Source organism: Temnothorax nylanderi, unplaced genomic scaffold, assembly GCF_030848795.1.
Source record: "Temnothorax nylanderi isolate EJ_2023f unplaced genomic scaffold, tnyl_v1.0 TNYL_tig0339_pilon, whole genome shotgun sequence".
NCBI lineage: Eukaryota > Metazoa > Arthropoda > Insecta > Hymenoptera > Formicidae > Temnothorax > Temnothorax nylanderi.
The window spans coordinates 164640-191448 of NW_027249401.1; the positions used below are offsets into that span (position 1 = coordinate 164640).

The window sequence follows — 26809 nt, forward strand, 5'->3', positions numbered from 1 at the left end:
TTTTGGAAACCGGTTCCAAAAGTTTTTAAATTTTTCGGAAAATAATACGTAATTTTTTAGATTTGATAAGATAAGCGAGCACATACGGTATCTGTCAGTGAGAGTAGAGCATTGACTGAAATGGAAGAAACCTGTTGTCGGTCTTCACCGATACATCATGTGTACTGATAACCACAAATAGAGAGAATGAGATAGAGAGATAGAGAGATAGATAAAGAGATAGAAAGATATATAGAAAGATAGATAGAGAGATAAATAGAGAGATAGATAGAGAAAGAGAGGACACACACACACACGCCGGGGAGGGGGGGGTGCGAAAGAAAATAGCTTGTTTGAAATAAAACACTAACGAAAACTGTCTTAAAACTTATATTGATCCGATTCGCCTCCCCTGGAGAAGTTTCATAAACGTTTGTTTGACGTTTACGTGAGCGTTTGCGGAAGTTCATTGAGAGTTTAGAAACGGTCAGTAGAGAGTTCGTAGAGCGGAAATTGCAACGCTGCAGCGTTTGAAAGGCGTTTGTATATAGCGTTTTTGAGAGTTTGCACAGCGTTTACATGAGCGTTTGCTTAAGTTCGTTGAGAGTTTAGAAACGGTCAGTAGAGAGTTCGTAGAGCGGAAATTGCAACGCTGCAGCGTTTGAAAGGCGTTTGTATATAGCGTTTTTGAGAGTTTGCACAGCGTTTACATGACGTATGACGTTTGCTGAGAGTTCTTTAAAACATTTAGAGATCCTCTGTTAAGCGTTTAATAAGTCGAAAGCGTTTGCTTTCATCATTGGAAACTGCGTGCAGCCTCTATTGAGCGTTTAACGGGCGTTTACTCTTGTCGTTAGAAGAAACGGCGTAAAAAGCGTTAAATGTTAAAATCTGCTTCTCGCCTCGCAGGGGGTCTGCTTATATACGCGGCTGGATGTATTTTAAATGCAAGAAAGATGCGCCGCCTAGCGGCATTGTTAGAAGAACGTTTGCTGAACGGGGGAAAACGCTTGTGTTACGGAGTCGGGAAAAGCGTTTCTTGGGCGTCTCCAAGCCGTTTGCGTTAACGCCTTACAAAACGTTCACTGCGCCTCTACAATTCGCCACATCGGAAGAGCGTTTGCTGAACGGAGTAGAAACGCTTGTCTTATGGCGTTAGGAAAAGCGTTTGCTAAACGTTTGAAAAATCTGACAGCAAACTCTCTGCACGAATGCGTTTCAGCGTTTACTGAGTGTTCTCTGAAAAGCGTTGCCTCAGAATTCCAGAACTTTCATGAAACGTTATATACAGCGTTTTATAAGCGTTCTGGAAGCGTTCAAAACCCAACGGCGTTGGGTAAGCGTTCTTATAAAGTTTGAAAGCGTATAAACTCTCAAAAAAGCCCTCATTGAACGGTTGTCAACGCTTTATAAAGCTTCTTATTTTCGCCAGGGTCGGTCTACCCTAAGTTATTTGATGGATAGAGTATCATTAAAGGAAGATTGTTATTGAATTTGGCGAGGATCGGTGAAGGGATTACCGATTTCTGCTTAGAAAGTGTATAAGGTTGTACATGTAATTATATAGAGTATTACTAAAGGAAGGTTGTTTTGAATTTTGCGAGGATCGATGAGAGGGTTACCGATTTCTGCTTAAAAAATGTGTAAGTTATTTGATGGATAGAATATTATTTAAGGAAGGTATTGAATTTGGCGAGGATCGGTGAAGGAGTTACAGATTTTTGCTTAAAAAGTTACATGTATAAGTTATACATTTTATTTCGCTCATAAAGCTTCCTCTATGAGAAAGCCAAATTAATAAATATCTACTAATAATTATGCATAAAAAAACAGGCTTCCTTATAGAGAAAGCTTTATGAGCAAAATAAAATGTTGATTAAGCAATGTGCAAATTTATAATTTGCATACATAAAAATTGTGAGGAAGTAATGTTCAAATTTATAATTTGCATACTTAAAAATTATGAGGAAGCAATGTGCAAGTTTCTACTTGCACACTTAAAAACTATGAGGAAGCAATGTGCAAGTTTCCACTTGCACACTTTTTTTTTAATGGAATATTATAAATTGGTAATGAAAAAAAACACGTATATTATCTGTGAAAATAGCAATCAGATTTATTTGAAAATAAAATTTAAAAAAAAATAAAAATAAAAAATAAACATAAAATAAATCAAAAATATATTTTTTTGATTATTAAAAATATATATTTTTGATTTATTTTATCCGTTAAGTTCCCCAATTTATAATACTCTATTTAAAAAAAAGTAATTCAATAATTTAAAAAAAGTAAAAATGCAATTAAAAAATAGAAAATATTTGAATTTTCTTTTTATCTATAGATCGAAATTTCAGGATTGCTGTCTATAAATTTATCAAATTTTTTGATAGTCATCGGTAGAGTCTATCTTATTTAAAAAAAATTATTTTCGAAAAAAATGAAGAAAAAGTCGCTTAAAAAATCGAAGTTATTGAAATCCCATCTTCATCAATGGCTTAAAAATTTCGAAACTAAGTCTAGAATTTGTTAGATTTTTTTGAAATGTGAAAATACACAAATCTCTATTTTTGTTTTGCAAATTTCTGTTTATTTCTATCTTATCATATAACGTAAAATCACTAGTAACTTTCAGTTTCATTTTTAGTTTCTTTTAGAGGACGCGTCGGCTCTACGCATGCGCACTTTTTTCTTTACCTTCGTTTCCGCTCATGTACCGCGCTTTTCTTGAGAACTAACTTTACTGCCATATTGTTCTGACCGTGGGCCGGCCGTCCTGCCGTGTATTGTAAAAGTCGATTGCTATATTAAACTGTGCATATCCTCAAGTACCGTGGAAGTTATTCTACATACTGTTGCGCTCGTCCGCGCCTTCGCTGCACACACACACACGCACACACTCGCGAACGCGGCGCGCAATCCCGTCACCGGGAATAAAAACTCCCAGTTAGAAAAGAACTCGTTTAATGCAGAAATGTAACAATATAAGATAGCTCGTAAACACGTCTGTACGGTTTCGAGGCTCGGCGAAGAATCTGAATGGCGACGAACGTAAATAAACAAAAAGGGCACGTCGTCAGGCACGTCGTCAGGCACGTCGTCAGGCAGCGCTTCGCGGCTGCCTTCCGGGCTTCTACCGGGCGTCTCGGCTCGGGCGCAACAATACCAAACGCCCTACTCCACATAATATAATAACAGGTTATGGGCCCAGAAGAGTTACTCAGGATGCAAGTTCCAATAGAAAAGCTAACCTCGAGAAACTTCGAGAGCTGGTATATCCGTATCGAGGAACTGTTCGCCGGAAAACAGATAAGTGAGGTTCTAACGAGCGACAACACGGCACTACAAGCGGCGGAACGCAGTACATTCGAGAAAAATGATAAGCTTGTTATGGCAATCATCATACAAACGGTCAGTGACGAATACTTGCGACTAATAAAAGGTAAGACGTGCAAGCAAGCTATACAGATATTGAAAGATCGTCTCGAGAGAACGGGCGTTCTAGGAAGGCTATAACGCGCAATGTGAGTTTCAATCTCTAAAATATGAGATGCGTGATAACCTCTCGACATTCATGGTAAAATTTGGCAGCTGCGTAGAGCGAATGGAGACCGGAGGCCTTGTGATAAGTGAGGAAGAGAAAATCACTTAACTCTTAATGTCGATGCCAGCAGAATTCAACAATGTAATCACGGCGATCGAAACTATGGCAGCCAAGGACGATACTATTTCAGCCGAGTTCGTCAAAAACCGTCTTTTGGACGAAGAAATGAAACTAAAGAAAGGACAAGCATCAAGTCACGGACGAGACGTGGCATTCCTAACCTGCTTTAACTGCGGTAAGCAAGGGCACATCAAACGAAACTGTCGCTACAAGCAAGGAAACGACAACAGAAGACATGGCAATCGACAACCCTCCGAGTACAACGAAAGGCGTGCGACGGGAAAGCAATCACCGGGAACAACACGTGATGGACAGTCAAGACAGAGAGATAAGTTCAATCATTCACGATAAAACGACAGGGAAAACTCAAGCGGCAAAGCGCGAACGGCCGAGACAACTCGAGAAGAAGATGTCGTCACATTCTGCTCGCAAGCGGATACAGCGTACGGTAACGCAGATAATAGAGGTATAAACTTTATATTAGATTCGGGCGCGAGTCACCACATGATTAAGAAGGAACTGTTCGAGCTTACGTACAACCGGAGAAAACTAAAGAAACCGATCGAAGTTACGGTGGCAAAAGCAGATTAGGCAATTACGGTAACTGAGATAGCCAATATAAATCTGGATTACAAAGGTAGAATCATTCAATTAACCGATGTATTATGCGCTACCCAATTAAAATGCAATCTTCTGTCCATTAAACGAGTAGAAACTAAGGGATTCCAAGTCGAATTTAGAAACGGATCCGGACATACATACAGAGGAAAAGAGCTGATCGTGCAAACGCAACCCAGAAGCAACCTATATAATATCACATTTAAAAAGACGTATACATCAACGAACGATTGGGCAAATATAGCGCTAACTGGCGACCCAGCGATATGGCACCGGCGCCTAGAACACTCGTGTGCAGTAAAACCAGACGGCGTATGCAGAACATGCATTGAAGCAAAGATGAGCAAGCAACCCCACTCAGGAATGAGGCCAAGAACGAAACAGATATTCGACAAGATTCATGTTGATCTCTGTGGATCTATCAGCCCAATAGGCATAAACGGAGAGAAATACTTTCTCACAATTGTGGACGACTACTCACACTTCATCGCTGCATATCCAATCCGGAATAAAAGCGAAACATCCGAGAAGTTAAAAGAATTTAAACATAGATACGAGAGCAAGTTTAGAAGACACATCAAGGCAATACGATGCGAGGCAGGCACAGAATTCGTGAACGATACGCTAAGGAAGATATTCAAAGATGCTGAGTTCGAGATAGCACCGCCATACACACATGCGCTGTGTAGCTGTGTAGCTGAGCGCGCTAACAGAACAATAACTGAGATGGCTAGAGCCATGATAATCGACAAAAACGTAGAAAAATACCTGTGGCCATATTATGTACACTGCATACATTCTGAATCGCATACCGAGTAAGGCCATAAATAACGAAGTTCCAGCAACGAGAGCTGAAATTGAAGTAAACTACGAGAAGATAAAGATCTTTGGATGCGAAGCATACAGTCTCATTGAAAAGCAGTTCAGAAATCGATTCGACAACAAGACTAAGAGGATGATATTCATCGGAATGACAAACACCGGATACAAAGTCTTCGACCCTTCGAATCGAAAGGTATACACAAGATCAGATGTTAAATTCATAGAGTCCGATGAAGAAGAACGCACGCAGAAGATAGGAATAGAACTTAAACTCGACGAGGAAAATGAAAACCACACGGACGATGACAACTATGAAGAGACAAGCTCAAAAGAGAAGGAAAATTGCAATGAGAGTAATGCGGAAAAAAAGAATAAGCCGGATGAAATAGAAGAAACCGGAAGCGCGAGAAGAATACTACCACCTTGAAATCGAGCACCACCGGTAAGATATGGAGACTACCGGGCACACCTGACAGAAATTGAAGAGCTGAACGAGGAAGACCTGACGTATGATAAAGCACTAAGAAACGGATGGGAAGACGCAATCAACGACGAAATAAATAATATACTGGAGAACCAGACATGGGAACCCGTAGAAGACAACGGCCAACCACACATAGATGCTGTATGGAAATTCAAGACAAAAACAGATCCAGACGGAAAAACGAGCAAGAAAGCTAGATTAGTTGCAAGAGGATCAAACTGGAGCAACTTGACGTTAAAGCTGCATATCTAAACAGCTACCTAAGTGAAGAAATCTACATGATAGTACCGGAAGGATTTCCAAATGAAGGGAAACTCTGCAAGCTAACAAAAGCGATCTATGGACTTAGACAAGCGTCACAACCATGGATTGAAGAATTCGAATCATTCATGAAGAAAAACGGATTTATAAACTCAGAAGTGGATACATGTCTATATCAAAGAAACGAGCCAGGTAGTGAAGACACCACTTACGTATTGAACTACGTAGATGATATATTAATAGCCTCTACGACAGAAGCAGATATCAAAGAATTTAAACTTAAAATCAAGCAACGCTATAAAACGAAAGAGATACCCGAGGTCAAACGATTCATTGGGATGGAAATTAACCAAATGGAAGACTACATTACTATTTTTCAAAGAAGTCACATAGAGAAACTTCTGAAATTCAGCGGACTAGAGATGGCAAAACCAAGAAGCACCCCGATGGAATCGAACACAAAATATGTCAACTCACCCGATAACCCCTCAACGAATGAAGCATTTAAGACTAAATACAGGAAGCTTATTGGAAGTCTGTTATATATAAGTCAACATACCCGACCGGACATCACATACGGAGTAAACTACCTAAGCAGATTTCAAAACAACCCTACTGAAGAACATTATGCTGGAGTGAAGCGGATCATTAGATACCTCAGTGGAACCTTAAACTACGGACTACTATTCGCTAAAGACGAAAATGAAGATCTATATGGATACGCTGATGCATCATGGGGAGAGGATATAGAAGACAGAAAAAGTACTACAGGCTACTGTTTCATGGTCTGTGGAAAAATTTTCCAGTGGAGAAGCTGCAAGAAATCTGTCGTCGCACTGTCATCATGCGAGGCGGAATATATTGCATTAAGCGAAGCAATCAGAGAGGGACGTTATATTCAAGCCTTATGCAGATTTTTTAACCTAGATGTAAAAAGCTATGATATGTACGAGGACAATCAATCTGCTATTGCTGTGGCATCCAATACCGAATCAAGAAGAGGGAAGTCAATAGACATAAGATACCACTCTGTACGAGAAGCAGCCAGAAAGGGGGAGATACGACTGAAGTATATTAAGAGCCAAGACAACATCTTCGACATACTGACGAAGCCACTTGGGGCAACAGCCTTCGACAACATCAGAAGGAAGCTTGGAGTCGTAGACCTGTCAGAAACCGAAATTTGAGGGGGAGTGTGAAAATACACAAATCTCTATTTTTGTTTTGCAAATTTCTGTTTATTTCTATCTTATTATATAACGTAAAATCACTAGTAACTTTCAGTTTCATTTTTAGTTTCTTTTAGAAGACGCGTCGGCTCTACGCATGCGCACTTTCTTCTTTACCTTCGTTTCCGCTCATGTACCGCGCTTTTCTTGAGAACTAACTTTACTGCCATATTGTTCTGACCGTGGGCCGGCCGTCCTGCCGTGTATTGTAAAAGTCGATTACTATAATTATAGTAATCGACTTTTACAATAGTAATTACTATATTATAGTAATCGACTTTTACAATACACGGCAGGACGGCCGGCCCACGGTCAGAACAATATAACAGTAAAGTTAGTTCTCAAGAAAAGCGCGGTACATGAGCGGAAACGAAGGTGAAGAAGAAAGTGCGCATGCGTAGAGCCGACGCGTCCTCTAAAAGAAACTAAAAATGAAACTGAAAGTTACTAGTGATTTTACGTTATATAATAAGATAGAAATAAACAGAAATTTGCAAAACAAAAATAGAGATTTGTGTATTTTCACACTCCCCCTCAAATTTCGGTTTCTGACAGGTCTACGACTCCAAGCTTCCTTCTGATGTTGTCGAAGGCTGTTGCCCCAAGTGGCTTCGTCAGTATGTCGAAGATGTTGTCTTGGCTCTTAATATACTTCAGTCGTATCTCCCCCTTTCTGGCTGCTTCTTGTACAGAGTGGTATCTTATGTCTATTGAGTTCCCTCTTCTTGATTCGGTATTGGATGCCACAGTTTAATAACTGTGCATAACCTCAAGTACTGTGGAAGTTATTCTACATACCAAACGCCCTACTCCACATAATATAATAACATTAAAAAAATCAAAACGGTCGCATTAAGAAAAAAAAATATTTTTTACTTAAATCCTAAATCCCAAAAAAAACAGTCGTATTGTCCATTAAAAATTTTTTCGTTATTTTCTTTGAAAAGTACAGTAAAAAACGAAAAAAAAAATTACCTCTTTTTTTACAATATCTTTTTTCTTCTTAAAGTTACAGGCATTTGAAATTTTAAACTGCATTTTTTTAAAAAAATCTATAACTCAAGTATAGGTAGTGATAAAAATCTAAAAAAAATCATGGAAGCTACTTTCATTTAGTATAAAAACAAAAAAATTTCTGCCAAATCAAAAATGGTCGAAGAAAATTCTCGGTGATTAGGCATGGAATGCCCCAAATATACATATCCATATATAGAGCATTCCACGCCAATTCGCGAGGGGTCAAATCTCGACCTTTTTATTTTTGATGGTGGCTCGTTTTTTAGCAGGTCTTTACGAGTACTATACCCATGTAAGAGCGTTTCTATAATAAATGTAGATTTTCCGAAATAGAGCCTACGCAAAATAAGGACTGCAAGATTTTCAATGAATTTTTTTGCCTATTAGGCAACGTCTAAGAAAAGAATTTATTGAACATAAAATACGCTATTTTGATCATATTTAAAAAAAAATTATTAAAAATTTTTATAATAATAGATATTGTTAAATAAATAGAATAAAAAAAAACACAAAAAAATTGAATATCTCGAAAACCCCATTTTTTTTTTTTAAATTTATAGGAAATATTCTGGGAAGTATTAGAAAAATTTTAAGACCGGTCTGAAGTTGAGCAGAAAATTTGGGAACTTTTTATAGATTTTTTTGTAAGGCAAACAGAGGTACCGAGGCTTCGCACGGACTTGCGCGCGGCCTCGAGCGGACTTGAGCTTCAACACGGTATATCCAGTAAGTCAACTTGACCAATTATTTTGCTGTGCGCCGATCCGTACTACGCATCGACATGTTGTTGGGCGCACTGTGTGGTCCCGGTTTTATTCACACTCTTATTAGAAAAGGCCTATAGGTATAAATAGGCGTACAAAATCATTTCTTCACTGATTTTACAAAGTTTTTTAATATTTAACCTAAAACGTACGAAAATTTACTGTGGCGTCACACCGACTTTACACTATTACACATACAAAAATCCTCTGATTGGCGCGCCCAACAATGTCGATACGCAGTACGGATCTACGCAAAGCAGAATAATTGGTCAAGTTGACTTACCTACTGGTCATACTGTGTTGGAGCTCGAGTCCGCTCGGGGCCGCGCGCAAGTCCGTGCAAAGCCACGGTACTTCTGTCTGCCGTACAAAAAAAATCTATAAAAAATCCCCAAATTTTCTGTGCAACTTCGGACCTGTCTTAAAATTTTTCTAATACTCCCCAGAATATTTCCTATAAATTTCAAAAAAATAAAAAATAGGGTTTTTTAAATATTCAAATTTTTTTGTGTTCTTCTACTCTATTTGTTTAACAATATTATTATAAAAATTTTGAGTAATTTTTTTTTTAATATAATCAAAATAGCGTATTTTATTGTTCAATAAATTTTTTTCTTAGACGTTCTCTAATAGACGAAAAAATTTATTGGAAATCTTGCAGTCCTCATTTTGCGCAGGCTCTATTTCAGAAACGCTACATTTATTATAGAAATGCTCTTAGATGAGTATAGTATTCGTAAAGACCTGTTAAAAAACGAGCTGCCATTAAAAATAAAATGGTCGAGGTTTGACCATTCGCGAATTAGCGTGGAATGCCCCATATACACATAGCCTAAAGCCCGTATCAGACTACGGATTGGAATTGAGATTGGATTGAAATTTAATCAATCAGAATAAAGAAAACTGATCTCAGGTTTAGTGAACTTTGCTCTGATTGGTCAAATTTCAATCCAATAGTCTGATACGAGCTTTAGGTAAGAGCCTTTGCACAAGACTTTCGTATGGTAACGTAGTGTAACAAAACGTCAACGCACAAGAAACGTATCGGTTACAGCGTTATACGTCAATACGTTTCTTGTGCGTTGATCTACGTTACGTTACCATACGAAAGTTTTGTGCGAAGGCTCTAACTCTACCATTGCAGGACCCAAGTCCTGATGAGAAAGGAAGAGAGTTTAGGTTATTTCAAAATATAAAAAAGACGTATAAAGCATATAATTAGTTACGACTATATGACTTCAAAGTCAAATCCATAATCTCTGTTACAGGAGTACGAGAAACACTCATTTGTAGGCCCTATTATTCCGATGCATAATATTTCATTCCAGTTGGGGGGAGAGCAGATGGAGAAGAGTAATACGATTTAGATTAGGTAACGAAATGAGGGAGAGAAAGTATTGGCAGGAAGAGAGTGAAAGATTGTGCAGGCTATGTGGTGGGGAGACGGAGACATGGGAACATGTTTGGGAGAAGTGTAGGGATACAGGAAGTTGGCAGGCAGCATATGAGAGGATTTTGGGGAAGGATGGAGAGGGAGAGGAATAGATGAGGGAGGTGGAGGAAGAAAGGAGATGTAGGGAAGGGGAAAGAGAGAGAGAGTGGAGGGGTAGGGGAGAGTGTGTGTGAGAGAGTTAGGATATTGTAAACGGAAACGGAAGTCCATGCGACAGGAAAGAGAGATAGGCAGGTAGAGGCGATAGAATGGAGAGAGGCGGGGGCAAGCGAATGAGAGTGCGAAAAGACATGGGCTAAAATATAGGTGTTTGGGATTGATTGTCGTTCCCACCAAAACTATTTTGTGCCATATTAGCGGCACTCCTGAGAAGGATCGGCACCGCCGGTATTAGTTGATGGGACCACCCATGGTGGAAGTATACAAGGTGAAGCAACGCGCATAATGGCGGTATTATGGGCAGAGAACCAATCAGAACTGCCCCACACAAAAAGGTGGAAATTCAAAATAAAATAACTTCAATAAAATAAAAACACAGTTTTGCCAGATTAAAACAATTGTATTAATAAATGTATATATCAAAAACAACAAAATACAATTGAAAATAATAAACTTTTCATAAAATAAATGCATCTCATTGATATAGGGTTTATTTCCTTTATCAACTTCATCTTTTACTATCGATCAAAGGAAAAAAACTATATCAATGTGAGAAATAGAAATTAAAGTCGATAAAAAAAATCAAATTACAAGTTGATAAAAGAATTACTTATAGTAACGTCTGTTAATAAAAAAAATAGAAATAACTTAATTTTCTTTAAAGTTATAAAATGTATAAGGATATAATTTCATTTAAACCTACTACAATCTGTAATGCATCTATAAAATAAAAGAATATTATATATCTATATCTATAAATGTATTATATCTATAATATTCACTTATTTTTTGGATACAATATGGATGGGAGCGTATCAAATCGGACTCCGCCCTGAGAGATTTTTCATTCTTATCGAACTGATTTCTCTGGAGGTCCTGCATTGTCAGTGTTATTGGTTTCATTTGTATGCATTCTTTCCTGCCTTCAGTTTACGTTTTAGTTTTCGCACAATTCCTTTCTTCATTTGTTCCTCAAAACAATCCGATGAAAAATGTACTTCACATACTCTTTCTAAAAGTAATTTATATAAAAAATATAGCATTACAACATTTACGTAACGAGATATAGTACAGGTTAAAACTGTAATTTTATTACATACCACATTTCATCTTACAATCTTTATCTCTCTGGCAAGCCTCCAACCACTTTATTCTTAACTCAGGATCTTTAGGAAATGAGTAAAATTTTATTTTTTTCATAAAAAGGACATTCGTCCGATTTTTGCAATTTTTGACAAAGCAGCTCGGCATTTTTAATCATTTGCGCAATGTACTATTCACCTATCACTATCATTCACTGCTTATAATTACAATCTGTGTCTGCCATATTGAAATCTGTGTGATTGGGGCACTTCTGATTGGTTGACTGCTCCTTTCTACTTTTGAACGACTGCGCATCCACCGGATTGCTTCACCTTGTATACTTCAACCATGATGGCACCACCAACAGAGAAGTCTCGCCGCGTAGAGACGAGCCACGCGTTTATTCACGCTCTCTTGTCCGTTGAACGCCGAGCAGTTAACATTGTTACGCAAAAATTGTACGAAGCATCACGAGCAATAAACGACGTATTATTTCCAAAAAAGTGAGTCAATCAATATCATGAACATGGTCCTTCGAGCCGGATAAGTCTCACGTAAAGGCATCAACGACAAGGGCAAAGTATAATCAAAGCATAATCACAGTATAACCACGAAAGCGAGCGCATTGCAGCGCATTACAGCGCAACGAGGTGAGTCTCCATCTTTCCTCTCCCTTCATTCCTTGTGCGATATCATTCGTAATAATGTCGATGCAGGCATTAAAGGCTCTTAAAGCAAAGCGAGCATCCGTAAAAGCACAATGCACGCGTACTCGAAACGCGATTGATGCTATAGATCGACAAGAAGTGGATAACGCGTACGTAAAACAGCGGAAACCACAATTCGCTGAATATTGGAATCAATTCAACGATATCCAAGCGCAAATTGACGAGTTGTTAGAATTAGCGGAGGATTTAGATGGTATCAAAAAAGCCGATCTCCAGGCCGAGCAAAAAGAAGAATGCATAAATTTCGAAGAGAGTTATTTCAGTATCGCTAGCAAAATCGAACGTTTATTAGCGCCTACGCAGATCGAGACCGCGAATGCTAATGGAAATAAAGGTTATGTTCGCGATGTCAGTCAGATGCATTTACCGAAGATTTCAATACCAAAGTTTACCGGTAGTTACGAGGATTGGTATCCTTTTTACAATACATTCGAGTCAATGATTCATCTTAATCCGAAGCTAACAAACATACAAAGATTCCACTATTTAATTTCCTCATTGGAAGGTGATGCGGCGCACGCCGCATTAAATCGCTGGAAATCACCCAGATAGCCAATTTAAATGCTGTGAGTTTGCTGCCATGTTGCCAACAAGTAGCTTGTCGTTAATGCAACTAATTTTGACAAACTCGGGACAAGGTGAGACAGCATTATGCTTGTCGGGTTGAACTCATATAAATTATATTTCTATTAACAGCAAATTGATTGCAACATGACAGCATCAATTTGTGAGGGATTTGTGACAATTTCATATTGTCAACACTTCGTTAGCAACGAGATACAATTAAAAAACTTCATATCTTGATGACATATACACAATAACGGATGGAAATCATTATATATGTGTTGTTGTCGTCACGTTTGCATCATGATGCTCAAGATGGAACGATGAATCATTCATTGCTGTCATGTTGCTGACATGTTGCAGACAACATAACGTACCAATATTGCGGACCGTTTGCTCTTGAAATTGCGTCAACTGATTGCATGTATAAGCAGTCATGTAGCTGTATTTGTAACGTGTTCTATTTCGATGTCAGCAAATTTACAGCAAATATATGAAAACACATGCAATGCATTAGTTTGCTTAATATGCTCTATCACGCTTGGCTATCTGGGCACTTCTAATAATTACCAAGAAGCATTAGATTTACTAAAGCAACGTCCCAGATAGCCAAATGCTGTGAGTTTGCTGTCATGTTGCCAACAATTGTTGATGCAACTAATTTTGACAAACTAGGGACAAGGTGAGACAGCATTATGTCTGTCGGGTTGAACTCTCATGAATTATAATTCTATTCACGGCAAATTGAGAGCAACATGTTGACACGAATTTGTTATCCGTGAAGAGTTGAGTTGTGACAGCAACTTGGCGACAACTTGTTGTCGTCCACGTTTAACAGCATATTCAATGCAATTTGAGGGCAACTTCCCAGGCAGCAGCGTCACGTGATTTCCACGTCAGTTTATGGTCAATCGTTACGCCAATTATCCTTTTATAATCATGTAATAATGACTTAAAAATGACAGGAATAAGTCACAGACCAATGACGACATTTCAAGACGTTAAAAACGTTACTTGTATGACTTTTTTGGCCTTTTAATGACGTTTTAATAAGAGGATTGTAAAAATCAAATTTATATAAAAAATTATAATTAATTAAGAAACCAGATTTGTTATAAAATATATACATTTTATGTTTTGTGTTTATTTAATTATTATCAGTCTTCAAAAATAAAGGTACCATTAATATAAGGTTACATTAATCTAAAAGTGTGCCACACTTTATTATAAAAGTGGACTCCACGATACAACTGATACAAGTTCCGTCATTTATATATCATTCATATATACTGTCACGCTCCGTTCGCTCTTCGAGTCGCGCGCACTTGCGAACGCGTCCGCGTACTCCCGGGATCGCAGAAATAACCACTCTCGTTATAAAAATAAGAACTCGGGTTTATTCAGGCTCAGAACGGAATACAAGAAAGAGTTCTGGGAAACCGGTCGGAACGATACGAGTCACCAGATCAATCTGACAGGCGGTAATAAATCAATAATTCCATGCGTCCCCGTTGTCAAGGGACGCGCTTCGGCTTGAAGCTTCTGCGGAGCGGAGCCAATTTCAGCCCACAAGTACGGATGTCTCGGCACGGGCGCAACAATACTATCGTTCGTCATATTTTAAATACGAGAAACAGATCCTAACGGATGCCATCTATCGGATTCGACATTTGCGCATTCCTTAGAAACGTATGACAATTTCATATTGTCAACACTATGTTAGCAACGACTTACAATTAAAAAACTTCATAGCTTGAAGACATATACGCAATAACGGATGGAAATCATTATATATGTGTTGTTGCCATCATGTTTGCATCATGATGCTCAAGATGGAACGACGAATCATACATTGCTGTCATGTTGCTGACATGTTGCAAACAACATAACGTACTAGTATTGCGGACAGTTTGCTCTTGAAATTGGATCAACTGATTGCATGTATAAGCAGTCATGTACCTGTATTTGTAACGTGTTCTATTTCGATGTCAGCAAATTTACAGCAAATATATAACAACACATCAATACATTAGTTTGCCCAATATGCTATTTCACGCTTGGCTATCTGGGGTTACGACATCAAGCTCATGATAGCTTGAGAACACATAAGACCGTTATATGATTTACCTGCAGTTACAAAGGGTAATAGCATAGCATAAAGAAAGTTAATTGACGACGTATTACGGCATTTGCGTTCGTTAAAAAGCTTAGGTAGGCCCACTGAGCATTGGGACGACTTTATCATTCACTTGATTATCACTAAGTTAGATTCAAGCATTGTAAGAGAGTGGGAGGATGATGTTCGAGCAGATGGCATGAGTAGATGAAGAACGGTATCTCCGGTGGTCGGGTGCAACCCCGGGGAAGCGGGGGGGGGGGCCGCGCGCACGCGGGGGGGAACGCCATAAGAGATGGGCGAGGGGGACGAGGGGGGTGGCATGGGGAGGTGATGAGCGAGGGGGGGTGAGGGGCGGACAGGTGCGAGGGGAAAATTCCCCTGTAACTGGACAAAGGCTTATCGCTGTCCAATCAGATCGCAGTACAAAGACTCGAGGCTGTCCAATCAGATGCGAGTATTTTGTGGGAACACCTGAAAGACGTAAATTCCCTAGGCGGGTGATAGGGAATTTCGCGCCGCAGTGTTGCCGCCGGGGTGGGGGGATCGTCGTTCCTGGGCGCTCCGAGGGGGCGCTCGGATCGGCGGTTATTGACCGCGTTATCGGTCGCGAGCGGAAATCCGCCCCGATTCGCGCGTCATCGCAATTAATTTTTTTCGCGCGCGTTCGAACGCGTCCAAACTCGTTCGAACTTGTTCAAGGTCGCTCTTCTCGACGCCCCCGCGCGGTGGGGTTAGTGAGCGCGCGAAAACACGTTCGAACGTGTTCAAGGTCGTTCTTTTCGCGGGTCCCGATAATTGTTCTTCGTTCTTGTTTGTCTCGGTTCGAAAGTTGTTTCGATCCTTCCCTACGCATCGTAGATGACGCAATCGCGGCGATCGCGGAGTAAGCGGAGTCGGGGGACTAGGGAGCGCCGGATCGTATCGAGATAGGTACGGTAAAGAAAGAGAGAGAACACATATATGAGATATCCGCGTACGAGCGGTAGTTTTTATTTTTGAAAAAATAAAAAATATATATACATACGTCGATACGCGTTTACATTTTTTGTGTGTATAAATATATATATTTGTAAACGTGCGTCGTGACGTTCAGGATTTGAAACAAAGCGCGGTATGAAACAAAGCGACATTGCCAGACAAGCCGCGTTGGGTAGCTCCATACGCAAGATCGACAGGTTGTTGATCAATCCGAATCGCAGCGTCAGGTCTCCGATCGATATCGGCGAGGGGGGACGGGTTCCTTCGACGAGGTTGGATCGCAGACACGACAACATGTGAGCTTCGTTTTGGCGGGAACAATCGATCACCACGAGCGGCGCTACCCGCGCGAATTCGAGCGGGGAGAAGAGCGCGTCGTCGCGACTGTCCCCGTAGTACGCTCCTCGAAATTTCGCGTACATCTCGTACAACACGGCGAACTTGTCGCTTTCGAAATCCGCGTTCACGTCGGCGCGCCGGCGAGATTTCGAGTCGACGATCCGGTGCGCGTGAGCAAATTCAAAACGATCTTAGAAAAGGGCTACACTCCCAACTGGACCACCGAGATATTTCGCGTAGCCAAAGTACAAAGGACCAATCCCGTTACGTATCTGCTGAAAGACGTTCGCGGAGAAGCGATAGCCGGAGGATTCTACGAACACGAGTTGCTGCGCGTCTCCAATCCCGACGTCTATCTCGTGGAAAAAGTCCTGCGTAAGCGCGGCAATCGAGCGTACGTGAAGTGGCTGGGGATGGACAGTTCGCACAATTCCTGGATAGATAAGGCGTCTGTATTGTAACAGAAATACTTAGACATTCGTAGACACGCGCAACGTGTACTTTATTGTTAATAAAAAGTTTACACATTCATTGGTTTGTTTCTTACGTACTATTGATTTTTCTACGATAAAACAATTTTAGAAAGCGTATAATATTGTTTCTTTTTTACAACGGTATTCCGTAATGTCCCCACGGAAGCGTTTCCTCGCTGTCCAACGTCACGTATCGCTTATCGTCGTGCGGACTGAGAGCTAGTTTTTGCTCCGACACGGTGTAAACCTCGTGCAACGTCGAGCGTATGCACGACTGGCGCGTCCTCATCTCGCGCGCGTCCCGCAGGCACGCCACGTAATCCTCGAACGTGATCCTCATAGCGACTACGTTTCTTTTAACGCCCTTTATTCTCTTGGTGTCGTCGTGTCCGAGTACCCTGTAAGTGTACATCTTCGCCCTGAGGCCCACGAACTCCGTCATGATCGCGCCGTTGTTCTCGTCTTTCATCAAACCGGGCACCTTCTTGTTGACGCGCGGCATACTGTGCGCGTTATTCTCCGCGTAATCGCTCGTGTCGAACCTGTCTATGTCGCGTCTCATACGCTCGTACGCGTTTTCGCACTCCAGCAAATAGATCAGACTATCGGTATCCGTGTAAAGAATTCGACACCGGTCGCGATAGAGCGGCGCCATGTAGTCGTAGTGAAACTCGTAGAGACGCGTCTTGGATATCTCGAGAATACACATACCCACGTAGACCGGCTTGTTGAATTTTACCTCGAGCTTCCGCAGCTCGATCGCGACCAGATTCTCCGAAAAGACGCTTCTGCTGTGAAAGTTCGGCCTGCCGATCAACGCTTCCGCGCCGTACCTCCCGTCCCATCGCGTCACGAGACGCACGTCCACGTGATCGCGCACGTTCTCCATCGTTTTGCCGAAGACGGCATTGTTCATCAGTTTGTACATGTTCCGTTCGAACTCGTTGCTCGCGCGCGTCCTGAACGTCGTGTTCAGCTCGATGTAGCCGCGAAGCCACGGTGACTGGGCGAATCGCAGCACTCGACGAACGCGCGTCAGACGCAAACCGAGTCGCAGACATTGCTGCAGGTTTCGATAGTGCGTCACGTAGCGCGATTTGTCGTAGAGAGTAGCAAGCAGTTTTTCCTGCCGCTTACCGGGCGGTTTATCGCGCGTCGGGCACAGCGGCAGGTCCGCGTGGGCGTCGTGCAGTTCCGGCGGATACTCGAGATCCACCTCCAGAATGTAACCGACGTCGCTGTCCGTCGGCACGGCCGTCACGTCGAAATTCTCAGGGTCGTCGAGCCACTGGAAATTCGCGTACGGCAGCGATTTGCCCATAGCCCAACCGTACAGATTGTTCACGTCGTAATACATTAGATACGTAGTGGGCTGGGACGAGTCGTACGTCGGTACGTGCCTGTTGTTGGTTCGCGCGTACCTGAGCGAACATTGACTGAGGCCGCCGCGTATTCCGCCGGTGTACCTCAACATGGCGTCCCACGTGTACCCTGGCAACGTATAATAATACGCGGGATCCAGCCCGTAACTCGCTAAACACGTGTCCCGAAAATTTTCAAAGATATCCGCCAGAAGAAGCACGTCGGTCTTGAGATACAGATCGCTGTACTCGCCGAGATCTCGCACGCGAAAACGTCGCCAGACCCTCGTCGCGTGCTCGTAGTCGCTCTCGCTCGCGGTCTCGTCGGTCAGGGAGCTGTAAAAGACCTCGCGCGGCGGAAGCTCGGTCTCCCGCAGTTTGTCCGCGTTGTCGACGTACTCGTACGGAGATCCTCCGTGCTCAAATCCGCGTACTCCGAGCGCGTTATTCTCAGCTTGTCCTTGTCCAGATAGGACGCCAGGGTTTCGATACTCGCGGCTAAAAATTTGTACGAGTCTACGAATCGAAGCTTCACGAATCGATTATACATCCCGTCCGTTTGCGTCTCCTTAACGGTCTTCGAGAAAAATATGTAATTTTCCTTCGTAAGCGGCAGGAGATCGACCCCACCCTCGAATTCGTTCGCGATTTTCTCGATAATAAAGTGCGCGTCGTAACCCGACAGATTGTGGAAGAACACGGGAATCACGTACACGTTTCTGTAGTTCAGATTGCAACGAGAATGCGCCGGGCCTCTGTAGCGTCCGGTCAGATGACAGTGATCTCGCATGCGCTTGTCCTCCGGTTGGAACGCTTTCCGACACACGTGACAATGCGTCGCGCGCTGAAATTCGAGTTTCTCGTCCTACGTAAGTTCTACCATCGATATATTGGTGGAGAATTTAATCTTAGCGTGACGTGCGAGAACGCGAAGCTCGTTCACGAACCACGAAACGCAGTCCTCGCCGCGACGATATCTATACGTAGATACGGTATCGTCGTAGGTGCAGCACAAATAGTAGCCCAGGCTGAACGGTACGTGACGCTGATAAGCGTATCTTTCCGTTCTCGCGCCCCCTTTGGCATTCTCCCTCTCCCGTTGTTCGAGAAGACACTCCAGATCCGCGTACACCACGAAGGGGAGTCTCTCTTTTCTGTCGTGATTGTCGAACGACAGCCACTTATCGTCCTCGCTCGGAAGAACGATGGCGCAGTCGTTCATTCGGCCGCAGTCGACGCTGTGAGCGGCCAACTTTTTGCGCGTATAGAAATAGTGTAGACATCTGCGAAGTACAATAACATGCGTGCGATTACTATGCGTACATAAAATAACACCGCGTCGTTTCCTTATTCCTCAGGTTTTTTTACTTACCGATCGCAAACGTGCTTCGCGCACCGTTTCGCGGTCAATTGCGAATTCACCAATCGCGACAGATTCCTTATTCAGGCGAAATGGCCCCTGTTGACGCCGCGTAGCGTATCGCGCAGATACAGGAAATTTACGTGTCTATCCCTCTTATCGTTGGTTAACCGCAGAGGCACGATCGCGTTGCAGTCGGCGCCCCGTCCGAACTTATCTTTTTTTTTTCAATTCCTTCCCGAGTTGTAAATACGTTGATCGATACGTCGTTTTGACGTTCGAACTTTCCGATCTGTTTCAGATCTGTGGGAAACTTGATCCCGTCGAGATTTAGCACCATCGCGTAATCGGGATACGAGCCGCATCGTTCCGCGTTGTGCTTGGCGGGATACAGAGCCGCGACCACCGCACGCGCGAAACACGTGTCGTTTTCCGACAGCACGTTGACCACCGCCTGTTTAAGTTTTATACCTAGCGGTATCTTCATCCAACATCCCACGCGCATGGGATTACACTTGTTCACGTTCACCGTTAGGTTGAGTATTCGCGACAACGCCCATCCGCTGTCGCGTTCCTGAAATTCGTCCAACGCCGCTAGAATCGCGTCGCGCACGTGCTTTTCGTACCACTCGCCCAGATCGGACCCTTGGAGGAGCTGTTCGTTCCGCGTAGCGATACTCTTCACATCGGTCTTAACGTCCGCTACGAATTCCCCATTGAATATGACATTGACCTTCAGACACACGTATCTGTTCAAATTATCCTGCACTTTTTCGAGCACGGTGCCCCTCGCATCCTCGAGAAATCGCGTGGGTTTGATGTACGTATAGTTCGTCACAGCGCCGGTCAGTACGCGACTTTGGAACGCCGTATCAATCTCGACCCACGAAAATCCTCTGCCGACGCTGCTACCGCCGTCCCCACCGTCCAAACCGACACCTGCGGAGCGTTCGAATCGTCGACGCAGGTCTTCCCTCGAACCTTCCAATCGCGCTATTCGAGCCACCAGAGCGGTCACGGCTCCCGTACTTCCACGCCCCCCAGAGCGTTTGACTCGACAACTCTCCCGCAAGAGCCGGAGACACTCGTCGCATCGTCGTCCCCACGCGCGGTACCCGTCCGCGTCGCGGACGTCCGCGGCGAGCAACTCGTTGCACTGTTCCTGCATCCTATCCAGAAGGGTTCACCCTCGGGAACACTGAATTTCACTCGATCGAACAGACGACTAGACCTGTAGGTGTGAAGCCTACGTATCTTCTCTCCTCCATCCACCGTCTCATAATACAGATAATACTCGAGCGGCAGGTAACGCATATAATCGTTCGCCCTAACGGAGTATGCCATTGTCGTCTCTATCCACGATCGCTCTCGCGCAGTTCGCGCTCCGATCTCCCTTCGCAGATGATGAGTCGCCAGATTCCATCGCGAGTCCTCCTTTGCCACCGACGCGCATACGTTTGACGATAACGACGTTTCGAGTCTCGCCGATTCGTCGTCCGAATTGGACGAGAACATGGGCATGGGCTCGTAGCAGTGCAGTTCGTCGTCAGATTCCTCGGGCGAGGGATAACGGCGATCGTTCATTCGCGAGTGCACAGATATGTTCTTTTCACCCCACTCCTCCAATAATGTTGCAGGAGAAAATAAATACCGCTAGCGCAAAACGCCAAATCTCGCATACCCTCCGTCTCGCAACAGACACTCATAGGTCCACTTTCCGGTGGAACTCTTATACGCGCTCCCTCAAATTGATCTACGGTATTCGCGCCCAATATTACGTTGTAGCACCGTCCTCGCAGGTGATACGCCACGTTCGCCTCGAGAAACGTCCGGTGCGATCGGCGATCGGCGATTCCGATTTCGCGACCGATCACATATCCGGTTACGTCGACGCTACACGGATCCAAGTCTTTCGTCAATCTCCTTTCGAGCAGTTCGCTGATTCCCGCGCACACACTGTTTTCAAGTTTTTTCACTTCCTCGCGGCGCATACCGCGTCAAAAAAATAACGGTGACTTCACCCCATGTAGCATTTATGGTTTTCGCGGACGCCGATTTGTTTCACGATCTACATATGAAGTGGGCCAGGGGGTTGGAAGTGCACTGTAGCCACCTAGGGCGCTCCGAGGGGTCAGGGATCGGAGATCGGTTTCGCGGACGCCGATTTGTTTCGCGAAATATATAGCGATTGAGAAACTTCCGATGCGATCGGAGATCGGCGATTCCGATTTCGCGACGGATCAAATATCTCGCTACGTCGACGCGCCGCGGATCCCACTCCCTCGCGAACGGATCTCCATTCCTCGCGAGCGGTTCGCTGATTTTCACGAGCGGTTTCGGAAATGTAGCATTTCTGATTTTCACCCACGCCGGTTTGCAAAGTTCTACGTACTTGCCGCTTATACCACGTTAAAAGAAAAAAAACCACATTAACTTATCCCATTCCGATGCGCTTTACGTTGCCGCGCCAGTTCAATTTATACTCGTTCGTTACCTCAACGGAGGATGTACCTACAGGATACACCCTTCCGGGAAGGGGACATCCGCTCGCCGCATCCTGCGAAAAAAAAACAAAAGGAGGAACTGACAAAAGCGACCTCGAACGAGTTCGAACGCGCGCGAAAAAAATTAATCGCAATGACGCGCGAATCGGGGCGGATTTCCGCTCGCGGCCGATAACGCGGTCGATAACCGCCGATCCGAGCGCCCCCTCGGAGCGCCCGGGAACAACGATCCCCCCACCCCGGTGGCAACACTGCGGCGCGAAATTCCCTATCACCCGCCTAGGGAATTTACGTCTTTCAAGTGTTCCCACAAAATACTCGCATCTGATTGGACAGCCTCGAGTCTTTGTACTGCGATCTGATTGGACAGCGATAAGCCTTTGTCCAGTTACAGGGGAATTTTTCCCTCGCACCTGTCCGCCCCTCACCCTCCCTCGCCCATCCCCTCCCCATGCCCCCCATCGTTCCCCTCGCCCATTTCTTATGGCGTTCCCCCCGCGTGCGCGCGGGCCCCCCCCCCGCTTTCCCTCGGTTGCACCCGACCACCGGGGATACCGTTCTTCATCTACTGGCATGCCCACTTTAAAACAGCTCATTGATTTCTTGACACATAAATGTAAAGCGTTATCAGCCGTATCCAAGAAAGTATCCAGCGATTCAGAAGTATAATTCACGACTTCACCATACCAAGATATGTATTATGTAAGCAGGCTTCCAAGATTCAAATTCACGGCTTCGCTGAAGCAAGTGAAAAGGCATATGGAGCGTGCATATATGTATATCAGAATCACTAAACCACAAGGTCAGCATTCAACACAGCTGCTATGTTCCAAGTCTCGAGTGGCGCCGTTGAAAACGATTACATTGCCATGCTTAGAGTTGTCCGCTGCAGTCTTACTAGTGCAATTATCAGACAAAGTATTGAACGCAGTACGCTTTGAAATAGAGGATGTATGCTATTGGACGGACTCAGAAATTATGTTACATTTGATAAGGGCAACCGACAAAAGGTGGAGTGTTTTTGTCGCTAACAGGGTTGGAGAAATTCACAGGCTCTCCCGACCGACTAAATGGTATCACGTAAGCACAGAATTTAATCCAGCTGACTATGTATCAAGAGGATCTCTTCCAACATCTTTGAGTAACGCAAAGCTGTGGTGGTCCGGTCCATCATGGTTGCAGTACAAATCTCAAGATTGGAACATCAATATATCGCCTCTATTAGAAGAAATACCAGAGCAGAGACGAGCACTCGCGTCTATGGTCACTACTGACGATAAACATGAAATATTTACAAGATTTTCATCTTTAAACAAATTAATTAGAGTCATTGCTCTTTGCATTAGATTTATCACTAACATTAGAAGCAATCCAGAAGCCAGAATGACGGGTCGTTTAACCACGCAGGAGTTACTTGAATCTAATCGGTGTCTTATAAGAATTATTCAGCAATTAGGGTTTAAAGAAGATCTGCACTCCTTAAAAACAAATGGATGTGTGCCACGCAAAAGCAAATTACTAAGTTTAGCTCCATTTATTGACGAACGAAATATCATAAGAGTAGGTGGACGGCTTCGGAACTCAGCAATCTCACCTGACAAGAAGCACCCCGTCGTACTACCTGCTCATCATCCCTTCACGCGTTTTGTTATAGCGCACGAGCATCGCAAGCAGCTCCATGCCGGGGCACAAGCAACACTGACGGCCGTGCGAGACAAGTATTGGCCTTTAGCAGCACGAAATAGCATCAAGGAGCACATTAGACAGTGCATCACTTGTTTCAAAGCAGCTCCACGTACGTCCGAAACAATCATGAGTGAGTTGCCATCCTATAGAGTCACACCATCAAAGCCATTTGCACATAGCCGTGTGGATTATTGTGGGCCAATTCACATAAAATCTGGCCAACTTCGCAATGCTAAATTAGTGAGATCATATATAGCCATTTTTATGTGCTTATGTACGAAGGCTGTACACATTGAGTTATTGAGTAGCTTATCCACTGAGGCATTTTTAAATGCTCTCAAACGCTTCATTGCTCGTCGAGGTAAGGTGTCATGCATACACTCGGACAACGGTACAAATTTCCAAGGGGCAGCCAACTCGCTAAAGAAATTCTATTAACTGCTACAATAAGCATCATCAAGAGAGGGTAGACACTGCGTTAAAGGAGGATAACATAGAGTGGAGTTTCATACCACCACATGCCCCCCATTTTGGTGGTATATGGGAAGCGGCAGTAAAATCCGCGAAGAATCACTTAAACGCGTTGTAGGCGATACTGCATTAAACTTCGAGGAAATGTGCACTGTTGTGCCGTAACCGGAAGTTGGTGCTCAGGGTCGGCACAGGATTCGGAAATTTCGGGTCGGAGAAAGAATTAACTCGTCGCACTGTGTTAAATGAATTAACTGAATATATTTCCTTTGAGCAAGTTAACAATTGTCCCAGTTACTTATTAAGTCCCGATATTCGCGTTATACTTGAGTCGCTTAACGATTACTAATTTGACGAATTAATGTGACAGTTATTGTCACGCACGTGAACGCTTAGATGTTGATTAGCGACTGCCCGCCCGATCGTACAATTCGGCGGTATTTATAATGTCGGAGTCGACATTCTGTCGCTAACTCGGGAGCTCTCGAGATAGCGTTGACCTCTCGTTGTCAGCGCCTTGCGCTGACCTTCGCATCAGCGCTTTCGGTCGTCCCGGAGTTGAACGCTCCTGGTTCCGGTGTCGGTTTGCATCGGATGATCGATCGTCCGATGCAATTGTCAGGTTTTTTGGTGGATTTCAGAAATGACTTTAGTCGCTAGGGTCGGATTACTTATAAGAGGCAACTCGGTGTTGCCAAGTACACTAATGAATAATTATAACGTTGTGCGCTCACAACATCCCTTCCCCCGCGGAAAAAAAAAATACGAAGTTTTTCGTTATTTATTTCTGCGTGTATTTCTTTTTCCTGAGAGGTTACAATCTAATTTTCTTATATGCTAATATGTACGCTATGCTTTCACCCTTTAAATTCTTAGTGGTTTCTTTTTCTCTTTATTATATAAATGATTACAATTATAATGCTTACTACGGCTACAATTACGGTCGCGGAACCTATGGGATATATAATATTCTTGTTTGCAAAAACGCTTGGTTGGTTATTTTCCACTTCTTTTTTAAGGGGACTAGGAAGGGTTGAAAATGCAGAATTTGGCTCGTGTTTAATTGTTTATAACAAGGCCACGAATGAACATAAAACTTTTTTATTGTTAAGGGTATTAATTATAACATTATAAAATGAGAAAATTCATTAAAAGTCATTCCCAGATCAATAATATCGGCGTCCCAATATAATAAAGAAAACTGTCGAATTCACGGTTTTACCACGATTCCAGTCGAACGGATAAAGGTTTTGGCAAATTTCAGGAATATTTCTTCTCCTTAGGCTTCCCTCTATTGATTATACCTAAAATCATATTGAAAAAAAATATTGCTACAACTTTATAATAACAAATAACTCAAATTTCCCCAAATTTTTCGTTTTCTGGACGCCATTTTGTTATTTTTATTTTTAATTTTTTAGGTATAATCAATAGAGGGAAGCCTAAGGAGAAGAAATATTCCTGAAATTTGCCAAAACCTTTATCCATTCGACTGGAATCGTGGTAAAACCGTGGATTCGACAGTTTTCTTTATTATATTGGGACGCCGATATTATTGATCTGGGAATGACTTTTAATGACTTTTCTCATTTTATAATGTTATAATTAATACCCTTAACAATAAAAAAGTTTTATGTTCATTCGCGGCCTTGTTATAAACAATTAAACACGAGCCAATTTCTGCATTTTCAACCCTTCCTAGTCCCCTTAATTTCATCTAAACTTAAACTTAATTTTATTAATTCTGACGGATCTCTGATTACCGGTTCTAACTTTATTTCTTTTTCGGAATCTAATTTGTTGTTTATAGTTATACTTTTCTCTATGGTATTTGTTACATTGAATTCTGGTAAATACATTTGTACATATTTAGTATAAATTCGGTTTTTTGTTTCTAAAGTTATATCTGGTGTAGTTAATTTACAATTATCGTGCAATGTTATTTTTCCGGTTTTTTCTATTTTAATTTTATTTTCTGGAAGTTCATTACATTGAATTATTATTTCTGATATTTTTGGAGTGGAATATAACCGTGTTTGAGGTTCGGCTAATGTTATCCAGAATGTTACATTTGAGAGGATGTGACGTTGTCTACGGTTTTCTATGTATCTAGACGCTTTTACAAAAAGTTGCACCTCACTTGGTGCATTCGCAGTTATAAAATACACAGGAAAATTTTGATCGCATATAAATTTGGTACTTTCTCGCGTACATTTATTTAAATCGTTTTCTTTTAATATTATATAACTATGATTTTCTAGATTTATTCCTAATAGGGTGTGTGAAGGTTCTAAAAGTGTAAATACATTATGGTCGTTGTGTATTGGTACGGGTATAATTTTTATAATTTCGTATACCGGATAAGCTACTATAGGAAACGCGAAGATAGTATATCCGTTCGAGTTGTCGTAATACGCGCTTACGTCTACGTATTTTTGGATAGTGTTGTTAGAAGTCGGTTCTCCGCAGAGTTATCTCGTGAGAAATAAAGCGAGCCAAAATGATTATACTATATTTCTCTGATTCATTATAACAAGACTCAGAGTTCGAGATGTATAAAAGCCCGTCTAAAACAAGAAGGGCACGCCCGTGAGAGAGAGAGAAAATATGGTAGACTTGACCTGAATAAACATCAAAACATAAAAGTAACTTAGAACCTTCATGCTACCAATCACAAAACGATAAAGTATTTAACC

The 26809-nt window shown here is 42.6% G+C and overlaps 1 protein-coding gene across 2 annotated transcripts in view; it reads left to right on the forward strand.

The window, feature by feature from the left end:
- LOC139781458 (uncharacterized) overlaps positions 1-24423 on the forward strand; it is a 176323-nt gene extending 151900 nt beyond the window's left edge. The window contains exon 4 of one of the 2 annotated variants that reach the window (XR_011720543.1): positions 23611-24423. Coding sequence is in view for 1 of the 2 variants with exons in the window: in XM_071720316.1 (XP_071576417.1) it covers positions 23611-23658 (48 nt within the window). In the remaining variant the exon portion in view is untranslated. The remainder of the gene's footprint in view (positions 1-23610) is intronic. The other variant, XM_071720316.1, reaches the window with a different exon arrangement.
- Positions 24424-26809: the final 2386 nt, after the last annotated feature.